Source organism: Pleurodeles waltl, chromosome 1_2 (genome assembly GCF_031143425.1).
Source record: "Pleurodeles waltl isolate 20211129_DDA chromosome 1_2, aPleWal1.hap1.20221129, whole genome shotgun sequence".
Lineage (NCBI taxonomy): Eukaryota > Metazoa > Chordata > Amphibia > Caudata > Salamandridae > Pleurodeles > Pleurodeles waltl.
The window spans coordinates 1,348,210,707-1,348,230,034 of record NC_090437.1 but is presented as its reverse complement, the minus strand read 5'-3'; the positions used below and the strand labels follow the sequence as shown (position 1 = coordinate 1,348,230,034).

General features: G+C 57.6%; 1 protein-coding gene across 2 annotated transcripts in view; it reads right to left on the bottom strand.

Moving 5' to 3' along the window:
- INTS10 (integrator complex subunit 10) overlaps window positions 1-19,328 on the bottom strand; it is a 309,261-nt gene that overhangs the window by 254,725 nt on the left and 35,208 nt on the right. For both annotated transcript variants that reach the window (XM_069205745.1, XM_069205746.1), the window contains exons 2-4: window positions 16,662-16,729; window positions 13,676-13,779; window positions 13,304-13,443 (exon numbers count right to left, since the gene is read on the bottom strand). In XM_069205745.1, coding sequence (XP_069061846.1) covers window positions 13,304-13,443; window positions 13,676-13,779; window positions 16,662-16,729 — 312 coding nt within the window. The remainder of the gene's footprint in view (window positions 1-13,303; window positions 13,444-13,675; window positions 13,780-16,661; window positions 16,730-19,328) is intronic.

Below are 19,328 nucleotides of genomic sequence, written 5' to 3'. Positions count from 1 at the left end.
CCCACGTCTGGCACTTTACACCCTCAGTGAGTGTCCCCTGGTGCAGCCTGCCCACCCCAGCCTCGCTGCCGCACGTCTGGCACTTTAGACCCTCAGTGAGCGTCCCCTGGTGCGGCCTGCCCACCCCAGCCTCGCTGCCAGACGTCTGGCACTTTACACCCTCAGTGAGCGTCCCCTGGTGCGGCCTGCCCACCCCAGCCTCGCTGCCGCACGTCTGGCACTTTACACCCACGTCTGGCACTTTACACCCTCAGTGAGCGTCCCCTGGTGCGGCCTGCCCACCCCAGCCTCGCTGCCGCACGTCTGGTACTTTACACCCACGTCTGGCACTTTACACCCTCAGTGAGCGTCCCCTGGTGCGGCCTGCCCACCCCAGCCTCGCTGCTGCACGTCTGGCACTTTACACCCTCAGTGAGCGTCCCCTGGTGCGGCCTGCCCACCCCAGCCTCGCTGCCGCACGTCTGGTACTTTACACCCACGTCTGGCACTTTACACCCTCAGTGAGCGTCCCCTGGTGCGGCCTGCCCACCCCAGCCTCGCTGCCGCACGTCTGGTACTTTACACCCTCAGTGAGGGTCCCTGGTGCGGCCCGCCCACCCCAGCCTCGCTGCTGCACGTCTGCCACTTTACACCCACGTCTGGCACTTTACACCCTCAGTGAGCGTCCCCTGGTGCGGCCTGCCCACCCCAGCCTCGCTGCCGCACGTCTGGCACTTTACACCCACGTCTGGCACTTTACACCCTCAGTGAGCGTCCCCTGGTGCGGCCTGCCCACCCCAGGCTCGCTGCCGCACGTCTGGTACTTTACACCCACGTCTGGCACTTTACACCCTCAGTGAGCGTCCCCTGGTGCGGCCTGCCCACCCCAGCCTCGCTGCTGCACGTCTGGTACTTTACACCCACGTCTGGCACTTTACACCCTCAGTGAGCGTCCCCTGGTGCGGCCTGCCCACCCCAGCCTCGCTGCCGCACGTCTGGCACTTTACACCCTCAGTGAGCGTCCCCTGGTGCGGCCTGCCCACCCCAGCCTCGCTGCCGCACGTCTGGTACTTTACACCCACGTCTGGCACTTTACACCCTCAGTGAGCGTCCCCTGGTGCGGCCCGCCCACCCCAGCCTCGCTGCCGCACGTCTGGCACTTTACACCCACGTCTGGCACTTTACACCCTCAGTGAGCGTCCCCTGGTGTGGCCTGCCCACCCCATCCTCGCTGCCAGACGTCTGGCACTTTACACCCTCAGTGAGGGTCCCTGGAGCGGCCTGCCCACCCCAGCCTCGCTGCCGCACGTCTGGCACTTTACACCCACGTCTGGCACTTTACACCCTCAGTGAGCGTCCCCTGGTGCGGCCTGCCCACGCCAGCCTCGCTGCCAGACGTCTGGCACTTTACACCCTCAGTGAGCGTCCCCTGGTGCGGCCTGCCCACCCCAGCCTCGCTGCCAGACGTCTGGCACTTTACACCCTCAGTGAGCGTCCCCTGGTGCGGCCTGCCCACCCCAGCTTCGCTGCCGCACGTCTGGCACTTTACACCCTCAGTGAGCGTCCCCTGGAGCGGCCTGCCCACCCCAGCCTCGCTGCCGCACGTCTGGCACTTTACACCCATGTCTGGCACTTTACACCCTCAGTGAGCGTCCCCTGGAGCGGCCTGCCCACCCCAGCCTCGCTGCCGCACGTCTGGCACTTTACACCCATGTCTGGCACTTTACACCCTCAGTGAGCGTCCCCTGGTGCGGCCTGCCCACCCCAGCTTCGCTGCCGCACGTCTGGCACTTTACACCCTCAGTGAGCGTCCCCTGGAGCGGCCTGCCCACCCCAGCCTCGCTGCCGCACGTCTGGCACTTTACACCCATGTCTGGCACTTTACACCCTCAGTGAGCGTCCCCTGGAGCGGCCTGCCCACCCCAGCCTCGCTGCCGCACGTCTGGCACTTTACACCCATGTCTGGCACTTTACACCCTCAGTGAGCGTCCCCTGGTGCGGCCTGCCCACCCCAGCCTCGCTGCCGCACGTCTGGCACTTTACACCCATGTCTGGCACTTTACACCCTCAGTGAGCGTCCCCTGGTGCGGCCCGCCCACCCCAGCCTCGCTGCCGCACGTCTGGTACTTTACACCCTCAGTGAGGGTCCCTGGTGCGGCCCGCCCACCCCAGCCTCGCTGCTGCACGTCTGCCACTTTACACCCACGTCTGGCACTTTACACCCTCAGTGAGCGTCCCCTGGTGCGGCCTGCCCACCCCAGCCTCGCTGCCGCACGTCTGGCACTTTACACTCACGTCTGGCACTTTACACCCTCAGTGAGCGTCCCCTGGTGCGGCCTGCCCACCCCAGGCTCGCTGCCGCACGTCTGGTACTTTACACCCACGTCTGGCACTTTACACCCTCAGTGAGCGTCCCCTGGTGCGGCCTGCCCACCCCAGCCTCGCTGCCAGACGTCTGGCACTTTACACCCTCAGTGAGCGTCCCCTGGTGCGGCCTGCCCACCCCAGCTTCGCTGCCGCACGTCTGGCACTTTACACCCTCAGTGAGCGTCCCCTGGAGCGGCCTGCCCACCCCAGCCTCGCTGCCGCACGTCTGGCACTTTACACCCATGTCTGGCACTTTACACCCTCAGTGAGCGTCCCCTGGTGCGGCCCGCCCACCCCAGCCTCGCTGCCGCACGTCTGGTACTTTACACCCTCAGTGAGGGTCCCTGGTGCGGCCCGCCCACCCCAGCCTCGCTGCTGCACGTCTGCCACTTTACACCCACGTCTGGCACTTTACACCCTCAGTGAGCGTCCCCTGGTGCGGCCTGCCCACCCCAGCCTCGCTGCCGCACGTCTGGCACTTTACACCCACGTCTGGCACTTTACACCCTCAGTGAGCGTCCCCTGGAGCGGCCTGCCCACCCCAGCCTCGCTGCCGCACGTCTGGCACTTTACACCCATGTCTGGCACTTTACACCCTCAGTGAGCGTCCCCTGGTGCGGCCTGCCCACCCCAGCTTCGCTGCCAGACGTCTGGCACTTTACACCCTCAGTGAGCGTCCCCTGGTGCGGCCTGCCCACCCCAGCTTCGCTGCCGCACGTCTGGCACTTTACACCCTCAGTGAGCGTCCCCTGGAGCGGCCTGCCCACCCCAGCCTCGCTGCCGCACGTCTGGCACTTTACACCCATGTCTGGCACTTTACACCCTCAGTGAGCGTCCCCTGGAGCGGCCTGCCCACCCCAGCCTCGCTGCCGCACGTCTGGCACTTTACACCCTCAGTGAGCGTCCCCTGGTGCGGCCTGCCCACCCCAGCCTCGCTGCCAGACGTCTGGCACTTTACACCCTCAGTGAGCGTCCCCTGGTGCGGCCTGCCCACCCCAGCTTCGCTGCCGCACGTCTGGCACTTTACACCCTCAGTGAGCGTCCCCTGGAGCGGCCTGCCCACCCCAGGCTCGCTGCCGCACGTCTGGTACTTTACACCCACGTCTGGCACTTTACACCCACATCTGCCACTTTACACCCACGTCTGGCACTTTACACCCACATCTGGCACTTTACAGCCTCAGTGAGCGTCCCCTGGTGCGGCCTGCCCACCCCAGCCTCGCTGCCAGACGTCTGGCACTTTACACCCACGTCTGGCACTTTACACCCTCAGTGAGCGTCCCCTGGTGCGGCCTGCCCACCCCAGCCTCGCTGCCGCACGTCTGGCACTTTACACCCACGTCTGGCACTTTACACCCTCAGTGAGCGTCCCCTGGTGCGGCCTGCCCACCCCAGCCTCGCTGCCGCACGTCTGGCACTTTACACCCACATCTGGCACTTTACACCCTCAGTGAGCGTCCCCTGGAGCGGCCTGCCCACCCCAGCCTCGCTGCCGCACGTCTGGCACTTTACACCCACATCTGGCACTTTAGACCCTCAGTGAGCGTCCCCTGGTGCGGCCTGCCCACCCCAGCCTCGCTGCCACACGTCTGGCACTTTACACCCACATCTGGCACTTTACACCCTCAGTGAGCGTCCCCTGGAGCGGCCTGCCCACCCCAGCCTCGCTGCCGCACGTCTGGCACTTTACACCCACATCTGGCACTTTACACCCTCAGTGAGCGTCCCCTGGAGCGGCCCGCCCACCCCAGCCTCGCTGCCACACGTCTGGCACTTTACACCCACGTCTGGCACTTTACACCCTCAGTGAGCGTCCCCTGGTGCGGCCCGCCCACCCCAGCCTCGCTGCCACACGTCTGGCACTTTACACCCACATCTGGCACTTTACACCCTCAGTGAGCGTCCCCTGGTGCGGCCTGCCCACCCCAGCCTCGCTGCCACACGTCTGGCACTTTACACCCACATCTGGCACTTTACACCCTCAGTGAGCGTCCCCTGGTGCGGCCTGCCCACCCCAGCCTCGCTGCCACACGTCTGGCACTTTACACCCACGTCTGGCACTTTACACCCTCAGTGAGCGTCCCCTGGTGCAGCCTGCCCACCCCAGCCTCGCTGCCGCACGTCTGGCACTTTAGACCCTCAGTGAGCGTCCCCTGGTGCGGCCTGCCTACCCCAGCCTCGCTGCCGCACGTCTGGCACTTTACACCCACGTCTGGCACTTTACACCCTCAGTGAGCGTCCCCTGGTGCGGCCTGCCCACCCCAGCCTCGCTGCTGCACGTCTGGCACTTTACACCCTCAGTGAGCGTCCCCTGGTGCGGCCTGCCCACCCCAGCCTCGCTGCCGCACGTCTGGTACTTTACACCCACGTCTGGCACTTTACACCCTCAGTGAGCGTCCCCTGGTGCGGCCTGCCCACCCCAGCCTCGCTGCCAGACGTCTGGCACTTTACACCCTCAGTGAGCGTCCCCTGGTGCGGCCTGCCCACCCCAGCTTCGCTGCCAGACGTCTGGCACTTGACACCCTCAGTGAGCGTCCCCTGGTGCGGCCTGCCCACCCCAGCTTCGCTGCCGCACGTCTGGTACTTTACACCCTCAGTGAGGGTCCCTGGTGCGGCCCGCCCACCCCAGCCTCGCTGCTGCACGTCTGCCACTTTACACCCACGTCTGGCACTTTACACCCTCAGTGAGCGTCCCCTGGTGCGGCCTGCCCACCCCAGCCTCGCTGCCGCACGTCTGGCACTTTACACCCACGTCTGGCACTTTACACCCTCAGTGAGCGTCCCCTGGTGCGGCCTGCCCACCCCAGGCTCGCTGCCGCACGTCTGGTACTTTACACCCACGTCTGGCACTTTACACCCTCAGTGAGCGTCCCCTGGTGCGGCCTGCCCACCCCAGCCTCGCTGCTGCACGTCTGGTACTTTACACCCACGTCTGGCACTTTACACCCTCAGTGAGCGTCCCCTGGTGCGGCCTGCCCACCCCAGCCTCGCTGCCGCACGTCTGGCACTTTACACCCTCAGTGAGCGTCCCCTGGTGCGGCCTGCCCACCCCAGCCTCGCTGCCGCACGTCTGGTACTTTACACCCACGTCTGGCACTTTACACCCTCAGTGAGCGTCCCCTGGTGCGGCCCGCCCACCCCAGCCTCGCTGCCGCACGTCTGGCACTTTACACCCACGTCTGGCACTTTACACCCTCAGTGAGCGTCCCCTGGTGCGGCCTGCCCACCCCAGCCTCGCTGCCAGACGTCTGGCACTTTACACCCTCAGTGAGGGTCCCTGGAGCGGCCTGCCCACCCCAGCCTCGCTGCCGCACGTCTGGCACTTTACACCCACGTCTGGCACTTTACACCCTCAGTGAGCGTCCCCTGGTGCGGCCTGCCCACGCCAGCCTCGCTGCCAGACGTCTGGCACTTTACACCCTCAGTGAGCGTCCCCTGGTGCGGCCTGCCCACCCCAGCCTCGCTGCCGCACGTCTGGCACTTTACACCCATGTCTGGCACTTTACACCCTCAGTGAGCGTCCCCTGGTGCGGCCCGCCCACCCCAGCCTCGCTGCCGCACGTCTGGTACTTTACACCCTCAGTGAGGGTCCCTGGTGCGGCCCGCCCACCCCAGCCTCGCTGCTGCACGTCTGCCACTTTACACCCACGTCTGGCACTTTACACCCTCAGTGAGCGTCCCCTGGTGCGGCCTGCCCACCCCAGCCTCGCTGCCGCACGTCTGGCACTTTACACCCACGTCTGGCACTTTACACCCTCAGTGAGCGTCCCCTGGTGCGGCCTGCCCACCCCAGGCTCGCTGCCGCACGTCTGGTACTTTACACCCACGTCTGGCACTTTACACCCTCAGTGAGCGTCCCCTGGTGCGGCCTGCCCACCCCAGCCTCGCTGCCAGACGTCTGGCACTTTACACCCTCAGTGAGCGTCCCCTGGTGCGGCCTGCCCACCCCAGCTTCGCTGCCGCACGTCTGGCACTTTACACCCTCAGTGAGCGTCCCCTGGAGCGGCCTGCCCACCCCAGCCTCGCTGCCGCACGTCTGGCACTTTACACCCATGTCTGGCACTTTACACCCTCAGTGAGCGTCCCCTGGAGCGGCCTGCCCACCCCAGCCTCGCTGCCGCACGTCTGGCACTTTACACCCATGTCTGGCACTTTACACCCTCAGTGAGCGTCCCCTGGAGCGGCCTGCCCACCCCAGCCTCGCTGCCGCACGTCTGGCACTTTACACCCATGTCTGGCACTTTACACCCTCAGTGAGCGTCCCCTGGAGCGGCCTGCCCACCCCAGCCTCGCTGCCGCACGTCTGGCACTTTACACCCTCAGTGAGCGTCCCCTGGAGCGGCCTGCCCACCCCAGGCTCGCTGCCGCACGTCTGGTACTTTACACCCACGTCTGGCACTTTACACCCACATCTGGCACTTTACACCCACGTCTGGCACTTTACACCCACATCTGGCACTTTACAGCCTCAGTGAGCGTCCCCTGGTGCGGCCTGCCCACCCCAGCCTCGCTGCCAGACGTCTGGCACTTTACACCCACGTCTGGCACTTTACACCCTCAGTGAGCGTCCCCTGGTGCGGCCTGCCCACCCCAGCCTCGCTGCCGCACGTCTGGCACTTTACACCCATGTCTGGCACTTTACACCCTCAGTGAGCGTCCCCTGGTGCGGCCTGCCCACCCCAGCTTCGCTGCCAGACGTCTGGCACTTGACACCCTCAGTGAGCGTCCCCTGGTGCGGCCTGCCCACCCCAGCTTCGCTGCCGCACGTCTGGCACTTTACACCCTCAGTGAGCGTCCCCTGGAGCGGCCTGCCCACCCCAGCCTCGCTGCCGCACGTCTGGCACTTTACACCCATGTCTGGCACTTTACACCCTCAGTGAGCGTCCCCTGGAGCGGCCTGCCCACCCCAGCCTCGCTGCCACACGTCTGGCACTTTACACCCTCAGTGAGCGTCCCCTGGTGCGGCCTGCCCACCCCAGGCTCGCTGCCGCACGTCTGGTACTTTACACCCACGTCTGGCACTTTACACCCACATCTGGCACTTTACACCCACGTCTGGCACTTTACACCCACATCTGGCACTTTACACCCTCAGTGAGCGTCCCCTGGTGCGGCCTGCCCACCCCAGCCTCGCTGCCAGACGTCTGGCACTTTACACCCACGTCTGGCACTTTACACCCTCAGTGAGCGTCCCCTGGTGCGGCCTGCCCACCCCAGCCTCGCTGCCGCACGTCTGGCACTTTACACCCACGTCTGGCACTTTACACCCTCAGTGAGCGTCCCCTGGTGCGGCCTGCCCACCCCAGCCTCGCTGCCACACGTCTGGCACTTTACACCCACGTCTGGCACTTTACACCCTCAGTGAGCGTCCCCTGGTGCGGCCTGCCCACCCCAGCCTCGCTGCCACACGTCTGGCACTTTACACCCACATCTGGCACTTTACACCCTCAGTGAGCGTCCCCTGGAGCGGCCTGCCCACCCCAGCCTCGCTGCCGCACGTCTGGCACTTTACACCCACGTCTGGCACTTTACACCCTCAGTGAGCGTCCCCTGGTGCGGCCTGCCCACCCCAGCCTCGCTGCCAGACGTCTGGCACTTTACACCCACGTCTGGCACTTTACACCCTCAGTGAGCGTCCCCTGGTGCGGCCCGCCCACCCCAGCCTCGCTGCCGCACGTCTGGCACTTTACACCCACGTCTGGCACTTTACACCCTCAGTGAGCGTCCCCTGGTGCGGCCCGCCCACCCCAGCCTCGCTGCCACACGTCTGGCACTTTACACCCACGTCTGGCACTTTACACCCTCAGTGAGCGTCCCCTGGTGCGGCCTGCCCACCCCAGCCTCGCTGCCACACGTCTGGCACTTTACACCCACATCTGGCACTTTACACCCTCAGTGAGCGTCCCCTGGAGCGGCCTGCCCACCCCAGCCTCGCTGCCGCACGTCTGGCACTTTACACCCACGTCTGGCACTTTACACCCTCAGTGAGCGTCCCCTGGTGCGGCCTGCCCACCCCAGCCTCGCTGCCGCACGTCTGGCACTTTACACCCACGTCTGGCACTTTACACCCTCAGTGAGCGTCCCCTGGTGCGGCCTGCCCACCCCAGCCTCGCTGCCGCACGTCTGGCACTTTACACCCACATCTGGCACTTTACACCCTCAGTGAGCGTCCCCTGGAGCGGCCTGCCCACCCCAGCCTCGCTGCCGCACGTCTGGCACTTTACACCCACGTCTGGCACTTTACACCCTCAGTGAGCGTCCCCTGGTGCGGCCTGCCCACCCCAGCCTCGCTGCCACACGTCTGGCACTTTACACCCACGTCTGGCACTTTACACCCTCAGTGAGCGTCCCCTGGTGCGGCCTGCCCACCCCAGCCTCGCTGCCACACGTCTGGCACTTTACACCCACATCTGGCACTTTACACCCTCAGTGAGCGTCCCCTGAAGCGGCCTGCCCACCCCAGCCTCGCTGCCGCACGTCTGGCACTTTACACCCACGTCTGGCACTTTACACCCTCAGTGAGCGTCCCCTGGTGCGGCCTGCCCACCCCAGCCTCGCTGCCAGACGTCTGGCACTTTATAAATGATCTGACTGGTGGGCTGGGATAGATGTATCATCGACGTTGGTGATATTCCATGTCACACACCAACCAAACCTTCAAAAACATTAGAATTGAAAAAAAGTCACTGGAGCAAAAGGCAATTTTTTATTTTCTAAAATACACAATATCCAAAAGATGCTATTTCAGAGTTAGTTCCATCAATTCATTATTATTTCCTTTGCTATAAACGCACATTTTCCATTTACGTGCTGCAGGTCGAGAATCAGTACCACAACCAGTTTGGGGAAAGGTTTCTGTCTTTGGGAAAGTAACTGTTCTCTCCACAATTACAGAGAACGTTTCCCAGAATCAAAGCGAGGTCACTGTAAGATCGTGAGGCGGGGGTCCCCAGGGCGTGGGAAGAAACAAAGCAAGGTCACTGTAGGATCGTGAGGCCGGGGGTCCCCAGGGCGTGGGAAGAAACAAAGCAAGGTCACTGTAGGATCGTGAGGCCGGGGGTCCCCAGGGCGTGGGAAGAAACAAAGCAAGGTCACTGTAAGATCGCGAGGCCGGGGGTCCCCAGGGCGTGGGAAGAAACAAAGCAAGGTCACTGTAGGATCGTGAGGCCGGGGGTCCCCAGGGCGTGGGAAGAAACAAAGCGAGGTCACTGTAAGATCGTGAGGCCGGGGGTCCCCAGGGCGTGGGAAGAAACAAAGCAAGGTCACTGTAAGATCGTGAAGCGGGGGTCCCCAGGGCGTGGGAAGAAACAAAGCAAGGTCACTGTAGGATCGTGAGGCGGGGGTCCCCAGGGCGTGGGAAGAAACAAAGCAAGGTCACTGTAAGATCGCGAGGCCGGGGGTCCCCAGGGCGTGGGAAGAAACAAAGCAAGGTCACTGTAGGATCGTGAGGCCGGGGGTCCCCAGGGCGTGGGAAGAAACAAAGCAAGGTCACTGTAAGATCGTGAGGCCGGGGGTCCCCAGGGCGTGGGAAGAAACAAAGCAAGGTCACTGTAGGATCGTGAGGCCGGGGGTCCCCAGGGCGTGGGAAGAAACAAAGCAAGGTCACTGTAGGATCGCGAGGCCGGGGGTCCCCAGGGCGTGGGAAGAAACAAAGCAAGGTCACTGTAAGATCGCGAGGCCGGGGGTCCCCAGGGCGTGGGAAGAAACAAAGCAAGGTCAGTGTAAGATCGTGAGGCCGGGGGTCCCCAGGGCGTGGGAAGAAACAAAGCGAGGTCACTGTAAGATCGTGAGGCCGGGGGTCCCCAGGGCGTGGGAAGAAACAAAGCAAGGTCACTGTAGGATCGCGAGGCCGGGGGTCCCCAGGGCGTGGGAAGAAACAAAGCGAGGTCACTGTAAGATCGTGAGGCCGGGGGTCCCCAGGGCGTGGGAAGAAACAAAGCAAGGTCACTGTAAGATCGTGAAGCGGGGGTCCCCAGGGCGTGGGAAGAAACAAAGCAAGGTCACTGTAGGATCGTGAGGCGGGGGTCCCCAGGGCGTGGGAAGTTACTGGACACTACCCTTTGGGATAATACCATTTACAACTGGTGTGACAGGGCCACAGCCGAGGAACACTCCTCCTTTGGACACTTGGCTGACCCCCAGGAGGCAGGGGGGCTTAGAAACCGGGGTTCAGTGGGACCCAGCAAAGAGCAGGGGCTTACTTTAGGAAAATGATAGTTAATGAAGCAGTTGTGTGAACAGAACAGTTAAACCTGGTAGACACAGAACAGATCTAGGTTGTGAGGCTGACGTACGGCCAGGTTCGGCCCAAAGTGCCTTGGTAGCGCCTTAGTGAGAAAACATTTCAATCCAAAAAGGCCGCCACCGAAACGAGAAAATTCCCCCTCTTGGGAAAATGGTTCGAGTGAAGTGCAAGTCACCGGTGCCCAGGGGGCAGGTCAGGGCTCCGCGCTGGGCAGAGATGGGGGGCAGATTCCAGTGATGGGCCCCAGTGTTTGCAAAGATCAAACTCTCCAGAAAAGCAATCCTCTAGTTTTGGGCAAGAGGTTAAACTGGGGGTGGGGGTACCCTCCTCTAGCAGGGGGCACCGGTCCGCGGGTTACCGGACTGGCATGCGCTCGGCTGGCAGAGAGCGGGCACCTTTGCTGTTCTGCAAGGATTAGGGTCACAGTGGAGACCGCCTGCCTCGGTCCGACCTGCAGCACCCCCAAATAACCAATGCAGAACACGGGGGGTTACAGTATGCTTGGAGCAGCCTCCAAGCCACCCCTTGTTGCATCACTTAGAAGGGCTGTAGGCGCGTGGCTGGCGGGTCCCCAGCAACAAAACCGCCCCCACAGCAGTGAAAGTGCCCCCCCGATAGGCAGTCCGACCCCAATCAACAGAACCACAAGGCTTGGACAGCGGCTCTGGAGAGACGGTAAGAGAACTGGGGCGCCAGCCGGTACTGGCGCGTCCGCTTGCCTGGCGGAATAACCTAGAACCCCACCTGCACCCCAATGCGTGCACAAGAGGGCCCCTCCTGCGCACCCCAAGGCAGGCACAAGAGGGCCCCTCCTGCGCACCCCAAGGCGTGCACAAGAGGGCCCCTCCTGCGCACCCCAAGGCAGGCACAAGAGGGCCCCTCCTGCGCACCCCAATGCGTGCACAAGAGGGCCCCTCCTACGCACCCCAAGGCAGGCACAGGAGGGCCCCTCCTGCGCACCCCAATGCGTGCACAAGAGGGCCCCTCCTGCGCACCCCAAGGCAGGCACAGGAGGGCCCCTCCTGCGCACCCCAATGCGTGCACAAGAGGGCCCCTCCTGCGCACCCCAAGGCAGGCACAGGAGGGCCCCTCCTGCGCACCCCAATGCGTGCACAAGAGGGCCCCTCCTGCGCACCCCAAGGCAGGCACAAGAGGGCCCCTCCTGCGCACCCCAATGCGTGCACAAGAGGGCCCCTCCTGCGCACCCCAAGGCAGGCACAAGAGGGCCCCTCCTGCGCACCCCAATGCGTGCACAAGAGGGCCCCTCCTGCGCACCCCAATGCGTGCACAAGAGGGCCCCTCCTGCGCACCCCAAGGCAGGCACAAGAGGGCCCCTCCTGCGCACCCCAATGCGTGCACAAGAGGGCCCCTCCTGCGCACCCCAAGGCAGGCACAGGAGGGGCCCCTCAACGGGCAAGAGGACAGAAACGCTCCAAAATCACTGCCCTCTGATGCACGAGAAGAACCGCGAAACCGCACTGCAGGCAAGATGGTGTTGCCCTGAAGACCCTCAGGCACCTTGAGACCCTCACGGGTGAGTAGCGCGCTTTACAAATCCCTGATTGATTGAAGAAGCGAGGATTGTTCGCTCAAGCTGCTGGTGAAGAGTGAGGGCGGGCTTGCGGCCCTCACACCCCCTGGTGAAGTTTATACCTAACAAGGGTCCATGGATAGGACAGCGAGTGTTGGACAGGGGGTCATCTAGCAACACTAGATCAGGGGTAGCTTTTCCAAGGTCTTTGGTCAACAAAGAGAAAAAATGGTCTTGTGATGCTTGAGTAACAGTAAATTCAACCTGAACATCGCCCCAATACGCTTCGGTGTTGTACGTGTTCCCCTTCAACTGGGACAGGCCATGCACTTCACTCCGGATGCGTCCTTTGGAACCAGCCCACAATGATTTCCATACAGTGCTCCCTGTCTGAACAGGCACAGACGAAGGGGCCCCGACTGCCTGCTGGTGGCTCAATGTAGTTCAAGCATTTGCATCCAACACTTGTTGCCTGAGTGAGTCACACGAAGTGATGAGATTGTGCCAGGATCCCTTGATCGCTGTGCCACATGGATCACGCTACACCCAGCAGACCAGGCCCAACACGGCTACATCTAGCACGTGTTCCTGTGTATAGGGGTGTGCTTGAGCAGTTTGGGCCAGAATGTTTCTTTTGTAGAAGGCCAATGATGATCTCCATATGGTCAGTCTGAGGGCTTCATTTAGTTCTCGGCTGATGAAATATTCCATCACAACGGTGACGGATATCCTGTCCGTCGTATTACAATCTCCATAGAATATAATGGAATTGTAATAGGGAGGATGGGAAATTAGCGGAGTATTCCCCTCCGCCAAGAACTAAACCAGGCCCGGAGTCTCTAGTCGCACACCTAGAGCAAACTGAATTTGACCCTGTGTAGCTCCTCAGCGAGATGCCATTGCGCTCCTGCGCTGCAGAGGGCAGCCCGGACAGGACCATCTTATTTTAACCGGCAAGAAGATTGATTTGCAGAAGGTCTATACCCTGCTGTTGGGGTACAAATGAGAGGAAAAAATATATGAAATGAACTGAAAGTAATTACCAGAGGTTCAGGTTAGTTTTCCACTGTCAAACGTCTTAGGAAATAGCTGTGTGGTGAAAAAGGCTGGGAAAAAGGCAGTAATGTACGTAAGTAAGGACAACGCTGGCTGCCAAGACTCAGTGTCACTTGAGAACCTACCCCGTGTTGTACCACGGTCTCTGGGAAACGTCTAAGGAGCAGCAGAAGCATCTCAGCGCGCTCCAGGGTGTCGAAGCACTGTTCAGTGGCCTTTAAAAGCATCTCACATTGCACTCGACCCGGCAGAGTCTCAAAGACGGCTGGAAAATACAAGCAATAACTTAAAACTCAGGCAAATGGCCATACAACAGGGCAGATGACAGAGCAAGAAAGGTCACAAACGCAGATCATTCCAGGGGACACAGAAGAATGGAAAGCTCAAAGAGATTCCATATCACAATAAACTACAGAAGAGATCACAATATAATTTAGGAGAGGGATAGAATTCCTAACTTGCTGCCAACCTCCCCAACTCCTGTACGTAACCCTTACCTCGGAGAAACTGAGTTTGTTTGTCCTGCGAGTCGTTCCTGAGAGCCGAAGTAATAACACTGATTTCACGCCACACAACAGGTTGGTCTGGAAAGTTTACAAACCTACAAAACAGATTAGTGAGAGAGTCAACTAAACCCCAAGGCTGATTTACCATAAAGTAAGGAACACAGAATGCATATTGACAGATGTCTTAAAGGAGTAAAAATCTGGGATCTTGGGTGTCTGTACTGAGAATGTCCTCCAAGCTAGAGAACCTTAATGTGCAAGTCTTGGAGACCACCAATGTCACAGATCTTTGAGACCACCAATGTCACAGATCTTTGAGACCACCAATGTCACAGATCTTTGAGACCACCAAGGTCACAAGCCTTTGAGACCACCAGGGTCACTAGCCTTTGAGACCACCAGGGTCACTAGCCTTTGAGACCACCAGGGTCACTAGCCTTTGAGACCACCAAGGTCACAAGCCTTTGAGACCACCAATGTCACAAGCCTTTGAGACCACCAATGTCACAAGCCATTGAGACCACCAAGGTCACAAGCCTTTGAGACCACCAAGGTCACAAGCCTTTGAGACCACCAATGTCACAAGCCTTTGAGACCACCAATGTCACAGGTCTTTGAGACCACCAGGGTCACTAGCCTTTGAGACCACCAGGGTCACTAGCCTTTGAGACCACCAGGGTCACTAGCCTTTGAGACCACCAAGGTCACAAGCCTTTGAGACCACCAAGGTCACAAGCCTTTGAGACCACCAAGGTCACAAGCCTTTGAGACCACCAATGTCACAAGCCATTGAGACCACCAAGGTCACAAGCCATTGAGACCACCAAGGTCACAAGCCTTTGAGACCACCAAGGTCACAAGCCTTTGAGACCACCAATGTCACAGGTCTTTGAGACCACCAGGGTCACTAGCCTTTGAGACCACCAGGGTCACTAGCCTTTGAGACCACCAGGGTCACTAGCCTTTGAGACCACCAAGGTCACTAGCCTTTGAGACCACCAAGGTCACGGGCCTTTGAGACCACCAAGGTCACAAGCCTTTGAGACCACCAAGGTCACAAGCCTTTGAGACCACCAAGGTCACAGGCCTTTGAGACCACCAAGGTCACAGGTCTTTGAGACCACCAATGTCACAGGTCTTTGAGACCACCAAGGTCACAAGCCTTTAAACAATACATTCAGTTATTACTTGTCATGTGGCTCTTTGGGCCGCTCTCTCTCAGGCATTCAGTGAGTTGTTGGAGCTTGATATGCATGGATAAGCCCAGGAGTCGTGGACAAGACGTTGACCTGTAAATGAACAGAGTGCAACACTGTCCTTCCACTACTGAAGCATTCGTGTACTGTTCTTCCCGGCTACAAAAGGCTGGATTCTCCTGCACCCAGTAACGGGGAGAAGAAAGTAAACGTCAGGCAATCCTTCTAACATGACGTTAGGGGATAAGTGAAGTGGAAAAAGATTCCTGCCCTCCCCGATCGAAGAGCTTAGGCAGCTGAGCCGAAGAGCACACTCCAGCCAAACGTGCAATGAATGGAAAAATACTGACCGGACTAGCGGCAAAACCCATGCATCCAATCAAAAGCATGACACAACAGACATATCTAGGGAGCAGTGGAACTGTACATAGAGCTAGCTTCCTGGGGCTCTCTAGTAAGTGAACGGACACCAACAAATACTGAGATCTGGTTAGGCTGTAATGATTGGAGGTCGAGATGTGCCGTGTGGGGGTGGGGGGGGCATTTATCATCCGTCACTGATGGAATGCATAAAGCAGAAGAGTAATTAAAACTTACACAGAAGAAACACAAAGGTCCTACAACTTTGTGGATCGACAGCGGGGCCCAAATAATTTTACTGCACCTACACTGTAAGGCAGTAACGGTCAAAATTAAATTGCAGCCGATGTGCAATGTGGATCTGTGGTTTAAAGATCAAAAGCGCCTGAAATTGTCTGGATAATCTGGACAGATTCAAGTCTCAAGGCCGAATTTACAGTTTGGCAGAGGGGATTACTCAGTCACAAACATGACAGGTCCCCCTCCCACCGTATTACAAATCTATTATGTCCTATGCAACTTGTAGTACCGCGGACAGGATATCCGCCACATTTGTGATGGAGCTAACCCTCCGCCAAGCTCTGAATCAGGCCCTCAGTCTTCTACTACAGGCTCCGCTCGTCAATGCACACATTTTGGAAACAGATCGAGACTAGAGATGTGATATATACATTTGTTCTAGTTTCTTAGCTGCCTTTGAATGAAGAGGGGACAACTGATGAGAATGTACCAAAAACATGAGATACCCACCATGAAACGGTAACAAGGATTCACAACCTTCAAACTTAGTGCAAAACATAACTTGATCCAATGGCAGAGAAACAGGACTTGGAACAAGAAGCCAACAAAGAGTGGGGAATCTGTTCACAGCGTAAGCAAGACAGTCCACAGGAGACCGGTTACACCTCCAGCTGGTCTCCCTGCCAAGCTCCCTGTAGGATTACTAGTCATGGCCACTATGGAACCAGGATTCATCAGTAAGTCAACAACCATGTGGAAAGTCTCCAAAAACAAGGACACTGGTTGGCTCAAAGATTGCCCCACCCCCATCGATGCATGTATGGGCCTATTGATCGTTTTAAATATTGAAATGCCTTGAGTGGGCAGTGAAAGGCTGACACCTGCTCAGTCCAATTCATTCTTCCTTAGTCTTAAACATACACTGGTGACCATTTCATTAGCAAGGTCTAGGGAAATCCCCTCAAGAGTACCTGAACTGGACTCGTTAAGTTTAAGCGAAAATGTAGATTCTCTGAAATTTGGTGATTAACTTCTCTTGCTATTTTCTCGTCACTAAAGAGATGCTTCGCTAGCTGTATCACAAACGAAGATTAATCAAGTCAAATACTCAGCCTTCTCCCTAACGATTTGTCTAGAATCCAATAAAAATAGCCACGCGAGCGCCAGTGTAAGCGACTTACATGTCGTACAGAAGTCTGCCGGCCGAGGCGGTCCGTTCAGCGTTCTTCTCGATAGTGTACATCTCGTACTGAAAGAAAGAAGACATTTCCACCACTTACACTCAGTCTTCAGGTTCTGTCTAGGCAGGGAAAGGTACAAACATAATCCCAAGTTTGCTTTTCCAGTATATATTTGTTAGGTCTCTGGATCAATCACACAGCGTATTCCAACAGAAAAAGTATCAGAGGAGTTTTAGGGTATTATTTTCAAAAGTACGAGTACGTCACCATGGCACGAGCCCTGCATGAACTTAACACGATAGCTTAAGATGAATGCTGTGTCTCTAGGTAGAGCACCAAGAACCCTCTCTCTCCTGCCCAGCACGGAGCCGCCTCAGTCAGCCCAGGTTTGATTACTTGCTGCAGTGCAGGGCTTTACAACAGAGAAGCAGTAGCCGAGCCCTGCAAAACCAGAGGAGTAAAAGGAAACTGGCACTATCTGCACTGGTGTGAAGTTGGCCTGGTCGACCTAATCCATTAATAATCTAACAGTCTGAACCCTGACCCACACCTTGTGCTTTGGAGGGCAAACCTGGCCGGACAGGACAGCTCCCAAGTGGCCTTGGCTGGAAGGTGAAGGTACCAAAAGCCTCAAACTTAGATAAAAGGGTGCAACGGGGGACTCTGTAGGTATGTCGACTGGCAAGGGCCATACTGGTGGCTTTCAGCACGCAGTGACCTCTACCAGCGGAGACTTCTGGATCAGCCACTAGGATAATGTCCATAACCTATGGGCCACTTCTGTAGTTATCTTATTGACAAAGGACATAGTTATGGCTGTAAATGTATATATAAAAAATATACATATTATTGGTTACATATTATTAGTAATAGTCCAAGCTGATCATTTTGCAGCCTAGCAAAGCTTATAATATATTCAAGCCAAACAGACCACTTGGTATCACTACTGACTATACCTGGTATTTCTAACCTTGCTGGCTGATAATGTCAGGCTTGGCCACTGGAAGGCCTGCTCTTGGGCTCTCAGGGAAGGTAGAGGTTACTGGCATTTACAGTAACAACTAATGTTGTGCCCCACAGGTGTCCTGGGACCACAAGACCATGTGCTCCGGCTGGATGACAAAGTCCCTCTCTCTACTACCCAGGTGTAGCAGTAGGGAGAGCAGCACAAAGGCATCCAGGTGTTCTACTCAGTCTGACAAGGGCACTTGGGGCCAGATGTATCCATTTTTCCAATAGCGATTACCTAATTGCGTTTTTTTGTGAATCACAATCACGTAATCGCTATTTGTATGTATGAAACTCCAGGAGTTTCATTTAGCGATTTCCAATGGCTTGCAAATCGAACTGCCTCATTAATATTCAGGAGGTAGGTCGCAGTTTGCAACCCATTGTGAATGGCTAAAAAACACAGGGATGGAGGCCTGCTGGGCTCAGCAGACCACCATGTCTGAATGCTTTTCAATAAAGCAATCTTATTTGTTTTTTAAATGCAGCCTGTTTTCCTTAAAGGAAAGCAAGATGAGTTTAAAAAAGAAAAATGGAGTGGAATGTATATAACCTTTTCTGCATGGCCACTCTATATTTTTCATCTTTTACTGTGCCCAACATTCTTGCTGAGTTAAGTACGCTGTGCACTTTACCCTGCTAACCAGAGGTATGGTGCCCGTGGGTCTCTTTTCAACATGGTGAATTCGGTATACTCATAAATTGATGTATTTAACTAACCGAGACGTCCCTAGTATATTTTATAAAGTATATCTCGGGCCTGTATATCAAGTGTTACTAGTGGACTGCAGCACCTATTCTACTGTATACTACCTACAGCAAAAGTGTCAAACATAGCTACAAACATAGCTACAGGCCTAACCACTGAAGCCTGTCTGTAGAAGTTTAAAAGATGCAATTCCACCTGTCAAAATAATGTCCTGTGACAGGCGAACATCTTCCTTTTAAATATTTATAAGCCATCCCTATGCAGGTCTTATTGCCCATTAGGCTTGGTGCGTGGTGTAAGGAAATGCCTCCTTGGCATGGTTACCCCCTGACTTTTTGCCTTTGCTGATGCTATGTTTTGAATTGAAAGTGTGCTGAGGCCTGCTAACCAGGCCCCAGCACCAGTGTTCTTTCCCTAACCTGTACTTTTGTATCCACAATTGGCACACCCTGGCATCCAGATAAGTCCCTTGTAACTGGTACCTCTGGTACCAAGGGCCCTTAAGCCAGAGAAGGTCTCTAAGGGCTGCAGCATATCTTATGCCACCCTGGGGACCCCTCACTCAGCACAGACACACTGCTTGTCAGCTTGTGTGTGCTGGTGAGGACAAAACGAGTAAGTCGACATGGCACTCCCCTCAGGGTGCCATGCCAACCTCACACTGCCTATGCAGTATAGATAAGTCACCCCTCTAGCAGGCCTTACAGCCCTAAGGCAGGGTGCACTATACCATAGTTGAGGGCACCAGTTCATGAGCACTGTGCCCCTACAGTGTCTAAGCCAAACCTTAGACATTGTAAGTGCAGGGTAGCCATAAGAGTATATGGTCTGGGAGTCTGTCAAACACGAACTCCACAGCACCATAATGGCTACACTGAAAACTGGGAAGTTTGGTATCAAACTTCTCAGCACAATAAATGCACACTGATGCCAGTGTACATTTTATTGTA